Below are 23,185 nucleotides of genomic sequence, written 5' to 3' on the forward strand. Positions count from 1 at the left end.
GCTTCCTCTGTACTTTGTGCTTCCTAATTTCCTTTGATTACTTTAAGTCTGCCTCTGTCTCTCTGGCTGTCAGTGACCCTGTCTGAGAGAGGTGTGAAGATAACTGCTTTCAGATGGGCCGCTGGTAGCGTCTGCAAGCTGAAAGGGAAGAGAGCGAGCGTGAGATACTCTGAGCCCCATCTGAACATCCCCCCAGGGAGTGCACTCGATAGGCAGCTGAAACGGGCCCTTACTGAGCAGTTTTGCTTGCTCAATGCCTCTGTCTCCTCTATCCTTTTCCTGCTATGACAACAAACCTTCCCATGGGGCAAACTGGAGATGAAGGCAGCGCCAGCCGGGCCTGCAGACTCACAGTCTGCCACCGACCGAATGCTTGCGCAGGTAAACTGATTATGATTATTGCATTAAGACTGCCAGTACGTGGTTCTACTCTAAAAGCAAACAGGTCCAGATCAGTTAGTGCATATATTTTCTGACAAGCTTGTTACTGTGGAGACACAGTGCCTTGTGGGTAAGAGAAAATGTTAATTCCTATCCCATTTACATGTAAGCTTCACACTAGCTGCTCATTTGTATCCATCCATCCATAATATACAGACAAAGTTATAAAAATATAATTATTAATAGAATATATAAATACAAATAATGGTAAAAAATTAGGGCTGTCAATCGATTACATTTCGTAACACATCGTAAAATTAAGAATACACCATTTTATCTCATTAAACACATTCATTTTGTCATCATTTGCTATATCCAGCAAAGTAAACAATCAGAAAACTGTATTTTCTGCAAGCTTCAAGGATCATTGGAGACTCCAAAAGGAAACCAAATATAAGGAGTCCATATAATTATATAATATAATCAATTTATACACACCTAAGCACCTATGAAAAAACATATGACATAAAAAAGTTACAGAATTCACAGTGTATAGTGTGTGTACAGAGCAACAACAACGAGATCGCTTTCATTTTAGCCGAGTCAAGCTGCGATACCGCCAAAAAACTCCTAAATCAACCGCTTTGACTGCATAAACCTACGATTACTAATCATAACAACGTACACAGGACCAATCAAACATTATCCTTCCCGAGTGTGTGTGGAAACAACGTGAATGTACTGTGTGTCTGTACATGAATGCAGCGTGAGATCAGTGATCTCACACACACGGTTTGCGTGCGCACGCACACACACACGGTTTGTTTGTTGTCAGACATTTAAATTTACATTTAGTCATTTAGCAGACGCTTTTATCCAAAGCGACTTACAAATGATCTGGACATCGGTGACATATTACAGTGTGGTTTGGCCATGCATGCTCACAGACATGTGAAAACGGTCTCATTTGGAAGAAAACAACCTTCGGAACGAGCGGATATAGCGTTTGAGGGTAGTAGCTACACAAGACAGAAGTGATCCCAACAGGAATATGACTCATGTGTTTGCTTGTTGAAAGGAGTAATTTCCATCTTTGTGATTCTTTTGATAATAACGTTACTGTAAAGTGCTGTCGGTGAAATAATATTCTTTAGGGTGAGAGCTTTCATTTGATATATGACTTGTCTATTTTTGGTGAGTTTGTGTGATATAAATATTAAATGTAATATTATTCATATGATTTTCTCAAGGGGGGGGGGGGGGGGGGTCATTGTGAGGGGGGGGGGGTGTCAAATTCAGACCTTATTATCTTATTCTATGTAACATAAATGCAAATGTGATTGGGTTATCAAGAAAGCTGAGACTCTAATCTTTCAAACAATACCATATATGTCTAGTTTTGTGCTGCACAACTTATAGATTTTTTCAAATGATTATGATGATGCAATATTGGACCCACGGGTGGGTGGGGGGTGCAGAGCTGAAGTGGTTAAAGCAAAGCACACACTGGAACGAACAATTGACTAAAAACGCAATGTGAGTCTCTATTCTCTCTGCTATCTCTGATGTAATCAGCCTGGCCTTCTTTACATTAGCGCTGTTTTGGACTGTTTGAGTGAATTCGATTTCTGGTTCACTGAAAACTTTCCCAGAGTTTAACGGCTTAAAATGGCCTGATCACAAACAGAGAAGCAGAATCGAGTTAAAGAGTTAGAATGGACATTTCCTCCTCACAGGGTTACAGGTGCTGTAGATGCTCAGCGTGATTGTGAAAAAACTCCCGACTTCGAAGATCATCTAACTGCGTGATGAAAATTACGTTAATGACGCAGTTTCACATACTTCTGTAATGTGTTTGCGTTAAAAATTTTTTTATAAGTTAAGGATTTTAAAATTAAATCGCATGCATTAACAGTGACGGCCCTAGTAAAAATTATTAGAAATGATATTATATTTATATTATTAGAAATATTTATAATTATATATTTTATATATTTATAATTATATTATTAGAAATAATATTTAAATATTACATTATATTATATAATTTAATATTATTCTTTAATTAATGAGCTGACACTTAATAATAATATTCAAAAAACAGTTATAAAACAAAACAAAACAAAAAGCTACAAGAAATAGGCAAAAAAAATTTAAGAAAATGTAACCGGTTATCAAACCTGGTGAGCTTGATTAGTATATGTTAATATATAAAAAAGTTTGGGGTGAGTATGATTTAAAAAAAATTTTTTTTTTTTTACAATAAATCAAAAGTGACAGTAAAGACTTTTACAGTTTCCACAAAAATATTAAGCAGCATATTGACATTGACAATAATAAGAAATGTTCCTTGAGCAGCAAATTAGAAAGATTTCTGAAGACTGGAGTATAAAATAGTATATTTTTTTCAGCATATTACTCTTTTTACTGTACAGCTGAAATCTCTGTAGTATACCAAACGTGTCAACTAGTGTCAGAACTAATCAACATCTAATTTCTGATGCAGAAGTCACAGAGAGCACACAACCAATATAGTCTCATCATCCTGTTTATTTTCCTCTCATCCCACGAAACGGAGTGGAGACAGCTCACTTTTACTGTTCCAGGAATGCATTTACAGGCTTGCCTCTAGAGCTTCAATAACACCAGGAATGAGGCCCGTCCTCTCATCTGACCGTAAGTGGCAAAATGATTGAGCCCTGCTCTGAACACAAACTCCCAGTGCTCAGATAAGCTGAGAAAGCCGTATAAACTCAGCACAAGTGTAAATGTCGGGATACACATAGGCTGGGATCTGGGTTTTAGAGGCTCAATGGGTCTAATAATCAATAGAAGTCAACTCTGCACTCTCAAAATACACACGATTTCTGAGGTCCGAAGGCCTGTCAATTAACTTTAAACTGTTTTTGTATGCAATTCTGTCAAACGGATCATCAGACAAAGTATGACTGACAACTCTATTTTATAAAGTCAACATGAGGGCTTGATTAATTCTTAAGAAAACATTAAATGCAAAAAGCGACTTCAACAGACCTGCAATCTGTCCTTACTTTGCTTTCTAATTCTATTTATTTAATCAAACTATTTTTAAAGGGCTCATATCATGAAGGATACAATTTTGCTTAGTGATAAAACAAAGCATTTGACCTAAACATTAAAAACCCTAAACAACTAGTTGATTGTTACGTCAAACAGTTAGAGAGAGACACTCTGGAAGAGACCATGAAAAGAATGGAGATCGTAGGCTGGCAATATTTTCAGGCATGGCCGTTTTTAGGCATATCACTCTTAACAATAAAGGTGCCAGGAAGAACTAAGGGGTTTTCACGGCGATGCCATAGAAGAACCATTTTTGGTTCCATGAGAAACCGTTTTGCGTAAAGAACCATTTTGTCCTAACCATTTTATAGTCTAAAGTACCTTTCTACGCTATAAAGAACCTTTTTTAAGGTTTAACCTTTTTTATCAAGGTAACGCTTTTTTAACCATAAAATAAAGCTAAATTTAAAGGCCAATTTAAAAAAACCCCAGGTACAATAAAACCGTATTTGTGACAGTCGAGAAATCACGATGCAGATAGCGTAATATTGCTCAGTGTGCATTGTAGAGCAAGATATAGGCTAATCACACTCAGTTTAGCATCATGATATTATTGTATTTTGACTCTATAAAGCTTTCTTCTCTTACTTGCACCTCCAAAAGGTTTTTGCGCCAATACATTGTTAAAGGATCCGTGTGTTTTGTAATTGTCCCATATAAAACTTTAACGGCCAATTCAAAGATTGTATGATAAAATGTGCTAATTCATCTACATTAATACATCCTTTATTAAACCGCTTTGTCGAATTTAACGCATCTTAACGGATGGTGTCGAAATACTGAATCGATTCATTCAGTTCTAATAGTGCTTAATGCAAGCAGTGTCATAGGGCATAGCGTCGCGTTATTTAAAGGGGAAGTTCGAGCGTCAATGAGTAACAAAGACCGCACTGAATCAATATTTATTCTTGTTACTTTCATGTGACTGATCAAGCTTTTATACATAGTTTGCAGTAAATTTGGAAACATTTTCAAATTGTATTTGTATATATCTGTTAATAAAGATTACATTTCCAAATGATATGTGTATGCAGTGCTGGGTGGTATGACCAAAAATTTATCTCACTGTATTTTTCTAAATTATATCGGTTTCACGGTATATGATAGTATTTTTCCCCCCCTATGCATGACCGGGTGTTAACCACATTTTCTACTAATTGAGAGAGGAAATACTGCAGTAGATTGACTAGAATGCCCTATTTAACTGTCATGACGAGCGAATATTGTAGAAAATTTCCACACTAGAGTTAATACAGGTTTGCAAAGCCCCACAAAATGATGCTGTGGGGAGGCAACAACCAATAAAACAGACCTGCAACACGCTCATTACAGACACATGAATATTAAAATATGAAAACAGAGGGCACCTTAAGCATTTTAAAAATCTAACCCTATATAACAACAAACTGGCAAAACGAGGGAGAAACGCGGACGAACATTTAAAAAGTCTAAGGATATTTTCAATACATTTACGTGCACTACAGTCTCTGAACAAACGACACGTATCAGTTTAACACAGAAAGAATAAAGCAGTTAGGACGTTGAGTCTACTCATTCAATCTCACATTGCACCGCAATAACGAGTGTACAGCCGATGTACACACAACAATTCACTGACTCGTTTTCATTCACTCTTTCAAGTGAACAATACAAGTGGATAACGTAGGGAATAGTGAATGAGGCTTTAGGGGGCGATTTCGGATTCAGCCATAGGCTGTGATGCGATCTCAGCTGTGCTCTCACTACTGTGCAAAAGTGAAACGGCACCCCTCTTAAACAGTGAAGCGCTGCGGTATCATCAAAATTCATATCATGACAAAAATAAATACTGTTATTCGGTATGAACCGGTATACCGCCCTGCACTATGTGTATGTATTTGTTAATAAGGATTAAAATGAATCCCAGTAATACTATGTTGCTTTTTAAGATTTGGCTGGGGGGTGCCAATAAGGATTTAGGAATAAGCCGTAAAAATGGCTAGAAAGGCCCTGTTTTCAGGTATCACAACCAATATTTGGTTGTGCCATGTAATTTTTACTGGTTAGAATATTGCTTTAACTTAGCAACATGCCAATATCAAATGCTATTGAAATCAATTGAGGATGGATGCAATAAGTTGCGTCTATGTACAGTGTTCTAAATCACTTAAGAGGTTCATTTAAGCTGCTGTTTAGACAGCAAAGCAGAGCCAAAATGAGAACGTATTTGATTTAGAAAGAGAAAGAAAATATCCTGAATGAAGAAGATGAAGAGAAAGAATAGCAGTGAAGATGACAGATGGGAACATAAAAGAAATGATTCTTCCTCTGACACAGAGACAAGTGGATAAATGACGCCCTAAAGCTTCATTTGTCTTGTTTCTCCATGTGCGGACAGTGAAGCGTTCGCTATTCTTTCACTCCCACCCTCAGACTGGACTATGACTGTGTCAGCTGAACCTTGGTGGCTGGCCAGCACAAAGGGTGTGCTGCTAAATACACACCCTGACAAATATCTAGTCTGTGACACCCGATACAAAAGCTGGGTGGGAGGACAGAGGACAGGGCTTCAGAAGAAGGCACAGGGCCAGTGAGACAGAATTTGCCAAATTTGGCCAGCATGCAGAATGGCTATGCAGAAGTATTGCTCTCAAAGTCAGCTAGTTTCTTACATGATGGGACTTGAGATTCTTTTGTGAAACTCATATGTTTAACTTGACACACTGCCTTAAAAGACAAAATTCATGAAGTGGGACTCTGCACAGTGAAAAAAGGCTGAAGATGACACCCTGACTCAACACAATGTCCAATATAGACCAACTGTTAAGACTGCACAGGAATGCTTTTTGACTCATTTTCAAAAAATGGTTATTTAATGGATTAATGGTTATTAAAATGGTTATTTAACTCACAAAAATAATGCAATAAAATACATTAGTTGCTGTAAATGGGTCTCAAAGAAATCTTGGTAACACTTTACATTACGATCTCATTCATTAACCTTAATTAATGTATCATCTAACATGAACATTGAGCAATACATTTGATATTAATCTTTGCTAATGTTAGTTAATAAAAATACAGTTGTTCATTTGTTTGTTCATATTTACTCACAGTGCATTAACTAATGTTAACTAATGAATTGTTATTGTATATTGTAAGTGTATCGTGTTACAGAAATCTTAATAATACAAAAACTAAACCACTTTCTTATAAATGATATACAGTGGGGAGAACAAGTATTTGATTCACTGCCGATTTTGCAGGTTTCTCCTACTTACAAAGCATCTAGAGGTCTGTAATTTATCAAAGGTACACTTCAACTGTGAGAGACGAAATCTTAAAAAAAAAATCCAGGAAATCACATTGTATGATTTTAAATAATTAATTTGCATTTTATTGCATGACGTAAAAATTTGATCACCTACCAACCAGTAAGAATTCCGGCTCTCACAGACCTGTTAGTTTTTCTTTAAGAAGCCCTCATGTTCTCCGCTCATTACCTGTATTAACTGCACCTGTTTGAACTTGTTACCTGTATAAAAGACACCTGTCGACAAACAGACTCCAACCTCTCCACAATGGCCAAGACCAGAGAGCTGTGTAAAGACATCAGGGATAAAATTGTAGACCTGCACAAGGCTGGGATGGGCTACAAGACAAAAGGCAAGCAGCTTGGTGAGAAGGCAACAACTGTTGGCGCAATTATTAGAAAATGGAAGAAGATCAAGATGACAGTCAATCTCCCTCGGTCTGGGGCACCATGCAAGATCTCACCGTGTGGGGCATCAATGATCATGAGGAAGGTGAGGGATCAGCCCAGAACTACATGGCAGGACCTGGTCAATGACCTGAAGAGAGCTGGGACCAGTCTCAAAGAAAACCATTAGTAACACACTACGCCGTCATGGATTAAAATCCTGCAGCGCATGCAAGGTCCCCCTGCTCAAGCCAGCGCATGTCCAGGCCCCTCTGAAGTTTGCCAATGACCATCTGGATGATCCAGAGGAGGAATGAGAGAAGGTCATGTGGTCTGATGAGACAAAAATAGAGCTTTATGGTCTAAACTCCAGTCGTCGTGTTTGGAGGAAGAAGAAGGATGAGTACAACCCCAAGAACACCATCCCAACCGTGAAGCATAGAGGTGGAAACATCATTCTTTGGGGATGCTTTTCTGCAAAGGGGACAGGACAACTGCACCGTATTGAGGGGAGGCTGGATGGGGCCATGTATCGCGAGATCTTGGCTAACAACCTCCTTCCCTCAGTAAGAGCATTGAAGATGAGACGTGGCTGGGTCTTCCAGCACGACAACGACCGAAACACACAGCCAGGGCAACTAAGGAGTGGCTCCGTAAGACATTTACATTTAGTCATTTAGCAGACGCTTTTATCCAAAGCGACTTACAAATGAGGGCAATAGAAGCAACTAGAGCAGTCAAGGGCAACAATATCAACAGCATGCAAGTGCTGTAACAAGTCTCAGTTAATCTAGCACAGAACAGAATTTTTATTAATTTTTTTAAATAAATTAGACAGACAGACAATGAATAGAATGATAAGTGCTATTCTTGATTGGTCAGGTGTTGCTGGAAGAGATGTGTCTTTAGACGTTTTTTGAAAATGGCTACAGACTCGGCCGCACGAATTGAGAGGCAGGTCATTCCACCAGGTGGGAACGGTCCAGGAAAAGGTCCGTGACAGCGATTTCATGCCTCTCTGGTATGGCACCACAAGGCGTCGTTCACTGGCAGAACGCAAGTTCCTGGAGGGTGTGTAAGTCTGAACAAGTGAGTTTAGGTATATTGGTGCAGAGCCAGTGGTTGTTTTGAAGGCGAGCACCAGTGCCTTGAATTTAATGCGAGCGGCTATTGGTAGCCAGTGCAGACTGATGAAGAGAGGCGTGACGTGCGCTCTCTTCGGCTCATTAAAGACCAACCTCGCCGCTGCATTCTGGATCAGTTGCAAGGGTTTGATAGTGCATGCCGGAAGGCCCGCTAGAAGAGCATTATAGTAGTCCAGTCTGGAGAGAACAAGAGCTTGTACCAGTAGTTGTGTGGCATGATCTGAGAGGAAGGGTCTAATCTTCCTAATGTTGAATAGTGCAAATCTGCAGGACCGGGTTGTTGCAGTGATGTGGTCAGTGAATTTTAGCTGATCATCAATCACAACCCCAAGGTTCCTGGCTGTCCTGGACGGAGTTATGGTTGATGAACCTAGCTGAATGGAGAGATTGTGATGCAGTGCTGGTTTGGCTGAGACCATAAGTAGTTCTGTCTTTGCAAGGTTGAGTTGCAGGTGATGTTCCTTCATCCAGGCTGAAATGTCTGTTAGGCAGGCAGCGATACGAACACCAACCGATGGATCATCGGATCATCAGGTTGAAATGAGAAGTAGAGTTGAGTGTCGTCGGCATAGCAGTGATAGGAAAAGCCATGTTTCTGAATGACCGATCCCAATGATGACATGTAGATGGAAGAAGCATCTCAAGGTCCTGGAGTGGCCTAGCCAGTCTCCAGAGCTGAACCCAATAGGAAATCTTTAGAGGGAGCTGAAAGTCCGTATTGCCCAGCTACAGCCCCGAAACCTGAAGGATCTGGAGAAGGTCTGTATGGAGAGGGCCAAAATCCCTGCTGCAGTGTGCGCAAACCTGGTCAAGAACTACAGGAAACATATGATCTCTGTAATGGCATAACAAAGGTTTCTGTACCAAGTATTAAGTTCTGCTTTTCTGATGTATCAAATACTTATGTCATGCAATGAAATGCAAATTAATTACTTAAAAATCATACAATGTGATTTTCTGGATTTTTTCCGTCACTCACAGTTGAAGTGTACCTATGATAAAAATGACAGACTTCTATATGCTTTGTAAGTGGGCAAACCTGCAAAATCGGCAGTGTATCAAATACTTGTTCTCCCCACTGTATATAATATAAATAAAATAAAAAAATTCACAGCAAAGTGGAGTTTATTTACTGTTTTATTTATAAGTATTATTTTTCATTTAATAATAAAAATAAATAAATTACACACTCAACCTGTCAACATTCCAGTTTCCTATAAAAATTTATTATATATAAAATAAAACAAAAAAGCACACACACACAAAACTGTTTGAAACTAGAACAGACATAATTTTTCCAGTTCTGTTCAGTGTCATTAGTACTGCAGAAATGACTTCACCTTTAAAACTATGAATGTTTCTCTCAAGACAAGTAAAACCTGAATGGCTGGCTCAGCTGGGAAAAAAAAATCCATCTTATTGAATATTGGAGGATGCGGTCATTCTGTAAAATCCCTTCATCTTTTCCTCCATTCATAAAGCCCCGTCCATCCCCGAGTCACCCTCCCCGTCTGATCTCCAATCTGCTCTTACCTCGTTTCCAAGTAAAGCAGAAACACATGCTTCGGAGGCATCGCAAATGGCGGTGAGGTCGTGACCCCCCTCCAGCGCGAGCACCAGCCGGCCGCCGGCCAGTCCCATCAGCTGCTTGGTCAGGTAGCCAAAACCTGCCAAAGGGGGAGACAGGAAATACAAGTGGGGGTTATAGAGCTTGCTCAGAAACCGGTGGCTGGCCTTTGATCAAAGGAATCAGAGATGAAGAAAAAAATGTAAGAGATGGAGAGGGGGAAAAAGACAGTATTACATCACATTCTCTCCGTTAAAAAGACGACACTCTGGATTTACTGGGCCTGAACATATAATACGAGGCAGGTTTAATTTTAATAAATGTGGCTTAGTATTTTGGCTTCAGGCATCTTTTGATCTTTGTTTGAATATATGTATCCGACTATACCTCCCTCCCTTAATTCTTCACTGGCACGGCATGGCCCAATGGGATGTTCTTCAACACGTCTAAAGTCCATAAGAGAAGGAACCGTCCACACAGAACCTCATACAAACTTTGTGCATCATATTAAAATGCAACACAAATTACATCAGAACTGCAACTACTTTGAATAATTATGCGCATAATGTGCTTGCACTTAAAGGAATAGTACTCCCAACACACAAACGTTGTGTTCTTTATGCACCCTCATGACGTTCCAAACTTGTATGCTGTTAATTTGTATGGGAACACAAAACGAGACATTTGGAGAATTTGTACGCTGCTCTTTTCCATACGACGACAATTCATCGTGACCACATCCACCCCAAAAAGCATGGTAAAAGATGTCTTCTGAAGTTTTTCAATAGCTTTGGAAGATGTAATTCACTGAAAAACCTAATTCTTCTTCAAATCAGTGCAGTTAAGACATGCCATAACTAATGCCGTTTGCCGTCAATGATGATAACGTTTTTTTTGTGAGTTCTGGTAGTGAGGAATGTTCCGGGGTTCATTCCAAACTCATAATTCTTTATGGGAACACAAAAGTTGAAATTTGGAGAACGTTTAGGAAGCTCTTGTCCACACAACGGCAGTTCATGGTGACTAAGTTCACAGTATATTTCAGGTCTCCTGAAGTCATATGAAAGCTTTGTGTGAGGAAACAAAACCATTATTTATGACTCAATATAATGAAAAACTAAATGTTCAGTTATGACAATGGTGCTTTCTGTCAATGACGCCAAAGTTGGTGAAACGGTGAACTTTGGTTAAAACTTGCAAAAACTTATGCAGACATCCCACCTCTCCCGGAACTATCTGGGAGTCTCCCGCATATTGACGTCTGCAAATTATATACAATATCCTGGAAATCGAGCGTGTGAGAGAGAAACCCTGTTTCCACCTGGTATTAAGGTGATATTCAGAGATCTGATCACAAATGGTCAACCAAGACATATTACCACACATGTGGTATATTGACTTGCCAAGACACAACCATATCAGGGCTCGACATTAACACTTGTCCGCTTGTCCGGGACAAGTGGATTTTTTTGAAGGGGCAAGTGAAAAACAATTTTACTTGCCCGATGGACAAGTATCCTGGTTAAAACGTCAAAACAAAAAATAACTAGGGAATCACCAAAGTGCAAGAATAATTCTGCATTCAGTGTAAGTGGAGATCGATAGTGGATAATAAACAACGAACTGACGTTAACAAGGCTGTGCTGTTGAGGCTCGAGCAGCCTCTCGAGGAGAAAATCGAAAACAAATGAGCGCCGCTCACACACAGAAACTCAGTTAACATACACAGTTAAAATTGTGCAGTTTTTATATTTATAACATATGATACATTGTTTTCCTGAATACCATCACGACTGAAAATGACACTGATTTCATACGCCAGTTCCATAAACAATTATTTAACATTAGGTCACTTACATTTTAGAAGGAATATGGACTGTTTTTGTTCTATTTCAGCAGCGAAAATAGTTCCAACAAATATCACAGCAGAACCGTAACACATCTCACAGCAATAGTGTGTGTTAGTGAATGATTCAGCGTTTTAATGAATCGGTTGAATCAAAGATTCAATGGCCTATTCGTAAACGACCGCCAAATTCTTGAATGATTCAGCCGTTTCACTGAATCGACTCAATGACTCGCTCATTAAGACGGTCACATGCTGCCACCTACTGGTGGTTTAGTTTCATCTTTCCAACATTTCTTATTTATTCAGAAATATTTAAAATAATCTCATAACATTATTTAATGCAATTGTAATCTTTCAGTGTGAATTATTTAATTCGATTGGTAACAGCCTATAGTGTCTTATTCCAATTTAATTTATAGATCAAATTTAAGAATATAAAAGGAAAGCTGAAGCATATCCTATATTTAATAAGATTATGGAAAAATGCCCTTTATAAAAAGGTACAAATATGACAAATATGCATATTTAAATATGTCAAAGCTGATTAAACACTGGTGAGAATATTGCTTCAGAATAGATTATATTTACAAAAAAAATCCGGACAAGCAAATGTTTTACTCGGACAAGTGAATGAGAGATTTACTTGTCCGAAGGACAAGCGTGTGAACAGGCTTAATGTCGAGCCCTGCATATATGCAGTTTTATCATGCGTTTCAAATGTTGAACAAACTTGTGTTATGTGGCTTGCGCGAATGAATTAATATAATATAATTAATATAATATATAGGGCTGTCAAACGATTAATCGTAATAAATCACATCCAAAATTAAAGTTTGTGTTTACATAATATATGTGTGTGTATTGTGTATAGTTATTATGTATATTTGAAGACACACACACACACACACACACACACACACACACACACACACACACACACACACACACACACACACACACACACACACACACACACACACACACACACACACACACACACACACACACACACACACACACACACACACACACACACACACACACACATGCATACTGTATATATATATATTTATATAATTTAATAGCATGTATAAATACAAATATGTTTTATATAAATATAACAATGTTCTCATACACATACATTAATGTGTGTGTATTTATATATACATAACTATACACAGTACACACACACATATATTTTGTAAACAAACATTTTTGATGCGATTAATCGCTTGAAAGCACTAAATATAATATAATTAATATAATATTATTAATATAATATAATAAATGGTGGGATGTCTGCTAATAGCATTTATGTCAATGACGGTAAATGTGGCAAACTAGTCAAAAGGTGCTATAATTAGAACCCAATATTTGTGAGTTCTGGTAGAGAGGAATATAACCAGTTATCCTTGTGTCGTTCCAAACTCGTTTTTTATGGGAACACACAAAAAAAATAATCTGGAGAATGTTTACGAAGCTCTTGTCCAGTTCATGATGACCACGTCTACTCCAAAAATCATTATTAAAAGTAGATTGCACGACTTGTGCGCTATATTTCAAGCCTCCTGAAGTCACATGATAGCTCTATGTGAGAAACAAAACCAAATTCTAAGACGTTATTTAGGCAAGGCCAGTTTATTTATATAGAATATTTCATATACAATGGTAATTTAAAGTGCTTTACATAAAAAAGGATTTAAAAAAATCTGTAAAATAAAACATGTAAAAAACGGTTTGGTTATGACACACAAAAAACAAATGTGTTTGCTGTCAATGACGCCAAACTGGCTGAAACTAGTCTAAAGACACCATATTTCAATTTGATGCTTTTATGAGCTCTTGTAGAGAGGAAGATAAGCAAATAAAAATGTATTTAATTTAGTTCCTTACACGTAATGACTTCAGACTTGACATAAGGCGTACAAATAATGTGTATTTGTTTTTTTGTCCTTTTTAGATGTCACATTTGGTTACTATGAACTGTCAGACTAACAAGATAAAAACAGCATAAGAAGTTTGAAACGACAATAGGGTGAGATAACGGCAGAAATAATTCATGGGTGACTTATTCCTTTAAGATACGCAGAAAAATGAAAAACAAACGCCAGCACAGATCGAATCATTCTCAGATCAGCAGATGGAATAAATCTGATTAAAGTTCACTTTTACATGCAAGAATGGTGCAAATTCAGACCGGACAACCTGTCTTTCTTTAGACTCTGGGCAAATGTTTCGAGCGAACAGTGTTTCTACTTTGCACTGACATATGGACAGCTTTCAGCAGAAGATGTAATCTACAAGAGCTGGCCTTATGATCCCTCTAACAGGATAAAAGCAGCCTTTTGGATCCCAATAACAAGTGCTGTATAATCATTAAATGTTTGATTTAGAAACGAGCCTGGAATGCCATCTTGATATTTCGAACACATGGAAGAAAAAAAAAGGGAAAAACATCAGGGATCTGGAAGTATGAGAAAGGATGACTGGTACAATCCCTCCCTTTAGGGATTAGACTTTGCACACAAGAGTGTGGTCTCTTGTTTTTGTGGTATTAGCACATGATAAATGTGACTGAAATGAAAGCATTTAGACATGAGAAATGAGCGAGAAAAAGAGAGGAGTGGGACAAAGGCTGACTTCCACGTCAATGACTCATCTTTTTGCTCTGAACCGCTTCATTCCATGAGAATCTCCCTAAGTACAGGGAAACGCAGAACACTTACATTTGGCCGTGAGTTTGTATCCTCCCAGAGGTGGCGGGTGACCCTCCACAGCGTCGAAGCCTGAAGAAACCAACACCACGTCTGGAGCGAACTCATTCGCAATCGGCATCACCACCGTCCTTTAGAAAGACAAAAACAAGACCGCATGAGTTTCGGAAAGGAATAGTTCAGCCAAAAATGAAAGTCATTATTTATTCACCATCATTTTCCCCCAACGTTTTATTATTTACTTTCTTCGGTGGAGATATTTATAGATGTTTTTTCCAACCATGGGCACTTTTCTCCCTCTGGATGTAGAAAATAAACCCTCCTAAAACACACTTTCCCTGGTTTAATCTAATAACAATGTCCATTAGTGGATACATGCATCACATGAGAATTTGGACATCATAGAAGGCACATCATGGCCATATTCCAGGATGACAATAGGTGCGTTTACATGGAGCACTGTAATCGGTTTAAAAGTACAACCCGAATGAAAAAGCTCCATATAAACACCTCAATCGGAATAAAAATGCCCAAACCGAATGAAATTGTAATCGGTTTCAAAGGAGTGGGATAAACCTTTTCATGAACCGATCAAACAAAAAATTCCACCATGTAAACGACCTGATCCGTTACTTTCAGTGCACGTCTTTCTGTGACGGGATATATAGTGCGCGCCGCGCTCACACCAGGCTAATGTTGACAAGAGAGGAAAGTTAATTTTTCTGAGGTATTAAACTTTTTATTTCGTAACATGTTATGAACATGCTGTTGGAATAATGACACAGACATAGCCTAGCTACAGCATCTCATCTTGACAGCGTTTGACCTGGGCTTCAACTGGGCCTGACAGAAGAATACATTTTTCTGAGGTGATTCTTAAACTTTACAACAAATAATGAATAGCTTTTAAACTCGATAAGTCCTGGCGGCCGTTGAGAGTTGCCTTTGCAACGGGGAACATTCAAGCAGCTGGAGAGGACGTGTCGACATATTTTGTTTCTCGTAAGTTAGAAAAAAAAAAAAGTTAAACAACTGCTTCAAATTGGTTAAGTAGCATTAACCACCGTCTACTTTAATTACTTTTGTTAATATTTATACCTTTGTGATTATGGCATCCTTCCTTAATCATCTGAAATATCTATGCGTTTAGTACTAGTATGCGGAGCACATCTTGAATGCTTTCAGTCTTTTTTCACCATACATCCTATGTTTTAATTAATAATTTGGGTGCATTTTATATTTAATTTTGTGTTTTTTAAAATGAATGAATTACATTTATTTTGATTCCGCATTCATAATTCACAGCTGTTGAAATAGCCATTGTATAGGAAATAAATTAGTTTAAACTACTGCATGTCCGCCCACAGAAAAATAAATAAATATAAAAATTACCAACACAGAACTATTGATCCACGATATTAACGTTGCGAATCTGATGCGGCAGACAAACTGTGTGCGCATGTCACAAAATGATTCCGACTGAAAGTCAGCACATGTAAACACCAGATCGGAGTCATTATTTTTGCGACATAAGGGAGTTTTTGCGAAATTGGCGTGTTTCCATTGGCCGTATTTTAATTCGCAATTTCAATTTGCGCAATGTGAAGGGTAAAGGAAACGCGGCTACAGACAATGTTACAGTTTAACATTTACCTATTTAAATCCAAACAGAGACTCTATTTTTGGCCGTTCAGTGAATATACAGACAATTAAATAATATTTCAACTGTTCTTGGTTTAATGGATTTTCATGTTTTAAGACTGAAAGTCTGTGTTTGGGACAAGGGTTATACAATAAAGTCTATGAATAAAAGGCATCTGAAAAGTAGCAACAATAAAGTATGAATACATGGTATAACATTTCCAAGACTAAAGTTTTTAATGTGACCTTCATTTAAAAAAAAAAAAAAAAAAAAAAGTCATTCCCTGGAACATAAAAGCTTATAGCAGAATGCTAAAGCTGTTCTAATCCATACAATAAAAGTGAATGGTGACCAAGACATTTTAAGCAAAACTATCAGTGTCTTAATTTTCAGTTAAAGGGATAGTTCACCCAAAAATGAAAATGACCCCATGATTTACTCACCCTCAAGCCATCCTAGGTGTATATGACATTCTTCTTTCAGACAAATACAGTCTGAGTTATATTAAAAAATGCCCTGGGTCTTCCAAGCTTTATAATGGCAGTCCAAAATTTGAAGCCCAAAAAAGTGCATCCATCCATAATAAAAGTGCTCCACACGGCTCTAGGGGGTTAATAAAGGCCGTCTGAAGCGAAGCGATGGGTTTGTGTAAGAAAAATATCCATATTTAACACGTTATAAAGTAAAATATCTAGCTTCCACCAGAACTTCCATATTTAACTTAACTGACCTTACGTTAATCATGGGGTAATTTTTATTTTTAGCCGAACTTTCCCTTTAAAGCTATTGTATGACTTAAGTCTTTGAAAATAGAGTAGTCATATAGACTATTTTTGGATGCTTTTATTATGTTTTTTAGAGCCAAGCAGGTCCTGGTTGGCATTCACTTGCATTGCATTGAAGAGAGCAGCATGAACATTTTGCAAATAGTTTTTTTGTGTGTGTTTCAAAGCAGAAATAAAATGAATGATATAAGGGTGAGTAAATGATGAATGATGTGAACAAGTCCTTTAAACACTCATGGCAAACAACCCAAAGATGATGAAGCAGTGCTATTGTATGTTAAATATAGTCCAAACTCCCCCAAAACACCAGTTGCCATCATGGGAAGCATGGGACATTTAAATTCCAAGAAACACGACTAGATTCAGTATGATTCATGGGACGAATGTGGTTTTAACGGCTCATTCTGTGGTAAAGTCGCAATTCCTTAACCAAGAGATTGCCTGTTGCACAGACAGCCGTTGGACTCAGCAGAGGTCGTAAGACAACATGACTGGGGTGTGTGCATGGCGTGAAAACAATCCCAGCCGCTCTGTCTGTAAGACGCACATAACACACACATCCACGCATATACACACGCACGCACCATCCGATTGCGTTTGTCTTGGCAATGCCGATCGGACTTTGTAAGGGTCATCAAAGCTCACGTCGGAAGACGACGACACGCACATTGATTAGGCGGAGGATATTCTGACTTTGAGTTTATGACTGCGGCCAGGCCCTGCATTCCTTCTGGGCTCACAGCTGTGAGTCTATATTAAGACGACAGATTTCTCTTTCTGAACTGCAGCTGGAGAAATTGGATATATAACTGGGCTTGGTGGGGCGGGAGGCTTGGCGCTCTTTGCTCCAGTGTAGGTGTAGCTGATGTTACAGACTTGATTTGTGCAAGGCTTCATTTCCATGGCCGTTAATAAAGATTCGATGCAGTAGAGGTTTATGGTGTGTGGGAGAGCGGGGTAAGATGTGTCATCTGCCTAATCTAACAGACTGTGTCAAGTGACCATATATTGTATTTAGAAAGCTGGCTATAATTAAAAGATGCACATGAGAAAAGTGATTATGCAAAAAACATGTTGCATGTCAAAGTAAATGTATATTTGTATTTAATTTACATATATTTTAATATATTTTATTAATATATACATATAACACTGCCGGTCAAAAGTTTTTGATGGGTAAGATTTTTTTGTTTATAGAAGAAGTCTCTTATGTTCACCAAGGCTGCATTTATTTTATTAAAGATACAACAACAACAAAAAACGGAAAATGTTTTACGCAACTGTTTTCAACATTGATAATAATCTTAAATGTTTCTTGAGCAGCAAATCATTATATCATATGATTTCTGAAGGATCATGTGACACTGAAGACTGGAGTAATGATGCTGAAAATTCAGCTTTGAATCACAGAAATAAATTACATTTTAAAATATAGTCAAATAGAAAACAATATTTGACATTTTAATAATGTTTCACAATATTACAGTTTTTTGGGGTGTATTTTTAAATGCAGCCTTTATGAGGATAAACATTAAAAGCTATATATATATATATATATATATATATATATAGCTTTTAATGTTATATAGTGTGATCTAGTGATATAGTGTGTGTATTTTCCCAAAAGGGCATCTGTGTTGTAAATTGCTTTGGGGTAAGTTGTGACAGTGGTTCAAATCAACTAATAGTTCAGGAAATCTACATGCAGGAAATTACAATGTAATGTTAATATTCAAGATGCTGAAAATCATTTCACTCCAATCAAGTACTCTGAATGTTAAAACCTTGCAGTGTTCAGCATGTTAATGGGACGTTTGATGACACTTTAGTGTTTTTAGTGCTTTAGTCTTTTTTTCCTATTTTTTTTAAATTAGATTCATATTTTAATTACTTTTTATTTATTACATTATATACAATGTTAATTGTTTAAATATTCCTCAATAATTTAACACATCTCCTCACATGACACAAGTCACTAAATAATCCTTAAAAAAAATGCAAATCAATTATTAGACATGGTTATGACTCATGTATGCTCCTAGCAGGGAGGTTTCTTTCACACGCAGCTATTTTGCAGTGCATTAACTGTAGTGCCCAGTTGCACAATATACTTTGTCTCTGGTTGGATGTGGTTGGAACTTCACTGGCCTGTGGAATATGGCACTTGTCCTCTTGCCGATGGTGGGCAAAAGGCCTAACTCCTAAGATGGCCAAAGTCCACAGCTGTGCCTCATATTTTCCATCTTAAAGTACCTAACCTCACCTCAATTACACCCTGCGCCCCACACCGAGCCCAAGTGACTGCACCGCCTGACTTACTGGAGGTCTAAAGGCTTCAGAAAGGATGACAGAGGGCTTTGAGAGTCGAACAGGGTTTGCGTCACAGAAAAGCGGCTGAAATGTCATCACACGGCTGCAACGGCACGCAGTGTTTTCAGTGTTGTCTGTGAAAGCGCAGTGGTGTCTGTGTGGTCAGCTGGTAAGTGAAAACAAGCTTGCTTGATACTATTTTGAGAGTCAACAGTGACTCGTGTTGGTGCATGCTGCGGTCTTTAAAACAGTGGTTGAAAATAAAAACTTGCAACATGAAATAATAATAAAATAAAGATGTGTAGAGGTTAGGCACGCACCGATATTAAAATTCTGGCTGACATAACCAAAAATAATTATCATTCCGTGCTTTGGCTGACCTGTCAATATTACATTTCTATAGTATTTTGCCTAAATAAACAAAAACTAAAATTAGTGAATTAGCTACAAGTGAATTTAGGCATCACAGCATTAAAATGTACAGGATGGAACATGGATATTAATTTCGCAATTAGCTAAATATTACATTTAACAGAGTTATTAAATTATTAGAATAAATAAATATTAATTTCAAGTGAGTGTTAAATGAAGGCAAATTGAAGCAAAATATTAAAAAGGGAAAAGAGACTGCTCAATTACATTTTCAATATTGACAGATATCCACTCACCTAAAGGATAATTAGGAACACCATACTAATACTGTGTTTGACCCCCTTTCGCCTTCAGAACTGCCTTAATTCGACGTGGCATTGATTCAACAAGGTGCTGAAAGCATTCTTTAGAAATGTTGGCCCATATTGATAGGATAGCATCTTGCAGTTGATGGAGATTTGTGGGATGCACATCCAGGGCACGAAGCTCCCGTTCCACCACATCCCAAAGATGCTCTATTGGGTTGAGATCTGGTGACTGTGGGGGGCATTTTAGTACAGTGAACTCACTGTCATGTTCAAGAAACCAATTTGAAATGATTCAAGCTTTGTGACATGGTGCATTATCCTGCTGGAAGTAGCCATCAGAGGATGGGTACATGGTGGTCATAAAGGTCATTAAGGTGGTCATGACGCCTTGTGGTGCCATACCAGAGAGGCATGAAATCGCTCTCACGGACCTTTTCCTGGACCGCCCCCACCTGGTGGAATGGCCATTTTCAAAAAACACCTAAAGACACATCTCTTCCAGCAGCACCTGACCAATCAAGAATAGCACTTATCATTCTATTCATTTTCTGTCTGTCTAATTTATTTATAAAAAATAAAATAAAAAAAAACCTGTCCTGTGTGTTCTGTGCTAGATTAACTGAGACTTGTTATAGCACTTGCATATTGTTGCCCTTGACTGTTGTAGTTGCTTCTTTTACTCTCAATTGTAAGTCGCTTTGGATAAAAGCGTCTGCTAAATGACTAAATGTAAATGTAAAGGGATGGACATGGTCAGAAACAATGCTCAGGTAGGCCATGGCATTTAAACGATGCCCAATTGGCACTAAGGGGCCTAAAGTGTGCCAAGAAAACATCCCCCACACCATTACACCACCACCACCAGCCTGCACACTGGTAACAAGGCATGATGGATCCATGTTCTCATTCTGTTTACGCCAAATTCTGACTCTACCATCTGAATGTCTCAACAGAAATCGAGACTCATCAGACCAGGCAATATTTTTCCAGTCTTCAACTGTCCAATTTTGGTGAGCTCGTGCAAATTGTAGCCTCTTTTTCCTTTTTCCTCTTAGCCCATCCGCCTCAAGGTTGTGCGTGTTGTGGCTTCACAAATGCTTTGCCGCATACCTCGGTTGTAACGAGTGGTTATTTCAGTTAAAGTTGCTCTTCTATCAGCTTGAATCAGTCGGCCCATTCTCCTCTGACCTCTAGCATCAACAAGGCATTTTCTCCCACAGGACTGCGGCATACTGGATGTTTTTCCCTTTTCACACCATTCTTTGTAAACCCTAGAAATGGTTGTGCGTGAAAATCCCAGTAACTGAGCAGATTGTGAAATACTCAGACCGGCCCGTCTGGCACCAACAACCATGCCACGCTCAGAATTGCTTAAATCACCTTTCTTTCCCATTCTGACATTCAGTTTGGAGTTCAGGAGATTGTCTTGACCAGGACCACACCCCTAAATGCATTGAAGCAACTGCCATGTGATTGGTTGATTAGATAATTGCATTAATGAGAAATTGAACAGGTGTTCCCAATAATCCTTTAGGTGAGTGTAGATAAATGATAAAACACCAAAACAAACTCTAACATTAGCCTAAATAAAGCACAGATATATTGTGTATACCTAAAAAAGAAGCAAAAATATTGATACTGTCAATGTTAATGACTAAAATAAAGATGAACTTTAAGTTAGTGAATCACAATGTAAAAAAAAAAGGAAATGAGCATGAACAATTAAATATTCAATAAAATTGAATATAGATAAAAAAAACACTAAACTCTAATATTAGCCTACAACCAATATGTTACCAATATATTGCGCCTTAAAAAAAAGATGCAAAAATATTAATATCACCCACTGCTTCAGAAAAATGAGGCCTTTAATGAATCTCTGGTTTGGTGAAACAATATAATAGAAGCACACAGTGCTCTCGCAAAAAAAGTATCACTGATCATTGTCCTTTGACAAGTGACAAGCCACTATCTAAGCGACTGTGCAGGTTGCTACTGCTCTCCAGTGCACCATCCAGCACGTCATGCTTCAGTCCAGTAGGTGGTGGAAAAATTCACCTGCTTCTTTTCCACACAACAAAGTAAAAGGCGCATTTCCGGCACAATTTTACTGTGCAATTGTTTAAATATCTGGTTGTGTCTCGGAATGTGCATGTCTGACATTTTTGAGGCCTTTATTCAATCCACAGAAAATGATATTGATTAAAATACCATCTTTTGTGTTCTGCAGAAGAAAGAAACCAAACATGTTTTGGAACATGATTTTGAACAAATGAATGAATTTTCATTTTGGGCTGAACTACCCCTTCAAGGTCAAGTACTTCTATTAATGAGTCCTTTATTCACTAACACAGCAAGAGAAAAAGGCTGAGCTTTGCTCAACGGTCACACTTTCCATCACAGGTGACACCTCACATCGAGGGCCTCCCAACATGCCAGAAACAGCAGTAGGGCGCCCACATAAAACCTTCCTCCAGTCTAGCCCTGGGCAAATCAAAGCTACACACAGGCCACAGGCACTCGGAGGGCAGCCGCAGACTCACGGAGGGGTCCTCGGTATGACAGCAGCAGTGCGGGCGAGCGGCCAGAACCTTCCGTTCTCCACTTTGATGTTCAGAGACAAGCGAGCTTCAGGCGCCCGCCAAAACTGCTTGCATCATCACATTCCCCCGCCACAAAAAACGCGGCTCTTCTCTCAAAACCGCACGATCAATTATCGAGCCTGTGTGGAAAAGTCTACTTTAAAGCTCGTGCACTCATGAATCAGACAGCGTTGATGCGGAGATGAAAAAGAGCTTTACTAATTAGGCCATGGATGCTGAGATTTACGGCCTACGTAGTTGCATCCTGCTCCGAGTGGGAGCCATCCAAACTCCTGTCTCTGCTGACTGTCAGCTTATTTGGCTGCTTTATGGGCGCTTCTGCTGACGGATATGATCATTCCTGCATTTCAATCCAATTGCCTCAAAAGAGCAGGATTAATCACTGGCTAGACCACACAGACACACAACGCACACAAATCAAATCACACCACGCCACTCTGAAGACCAACAGCATCGCTGAACCTGCGAGAGGCCCCTCTCTCTTAAACCACGCTCATTTCTGCAGGTCTTAGGTGATGTTTTCCTCGAGGAGCTCCTGTGTGAGTCTTACCGAGAGCCGGCGTCAGGCTCCAGAGCGGGATACGGAGATGAGAAGCCAAGGGCTCATTTCTCACAACAAGATAGGGCCTCTGCCAAATCCCTTTGACCTTTGATGTGTTTGCTCCAGACTTGAATTGTTATGCCAAACTCTCACACACGCAAACACAAGCAACTAGATTCATTCGGCTGCT

General features: G+C 38.6%; 1 protein-coding gene across 1 annotated transcript in view; it reads right to left on the reverse strand.

Annotated features, from left to right (window-relative positions):
* hdac4 (histone deacetylase 4) overlaps positions 1-23,185 on the reverse strand; it is a 293,108-nt gene that overhangs the window by 12,177 nt on the left and 257,746 nt on the right. The window contains exons 23-24 of the mRNA XM_079822512.1: positions 14,447-14,565; positions 9,838-9,971 (exon numbers count right to left, since the gene is read on the reverse strand). Coding sequence (XP_079678638.1) covers positions 9,838-9,971; positions 14,447-14,565 — 253 coding nt within the window. The remainder of the gene's footprint in view (positions 1-9,837; positions 9,972-14,446; positions 14,566-23,185) is intronic.

This window comes from Gobio gobio, assembly GCF_949357685.1.
Source record: "Gobio gobio genome assembly, chromosome: 7".
NCBI lineage: Eukaryota > Metazoa > Chordata > Actinopteri > Cypriniformes > Gobionidae > Gobio > Gobio gobio.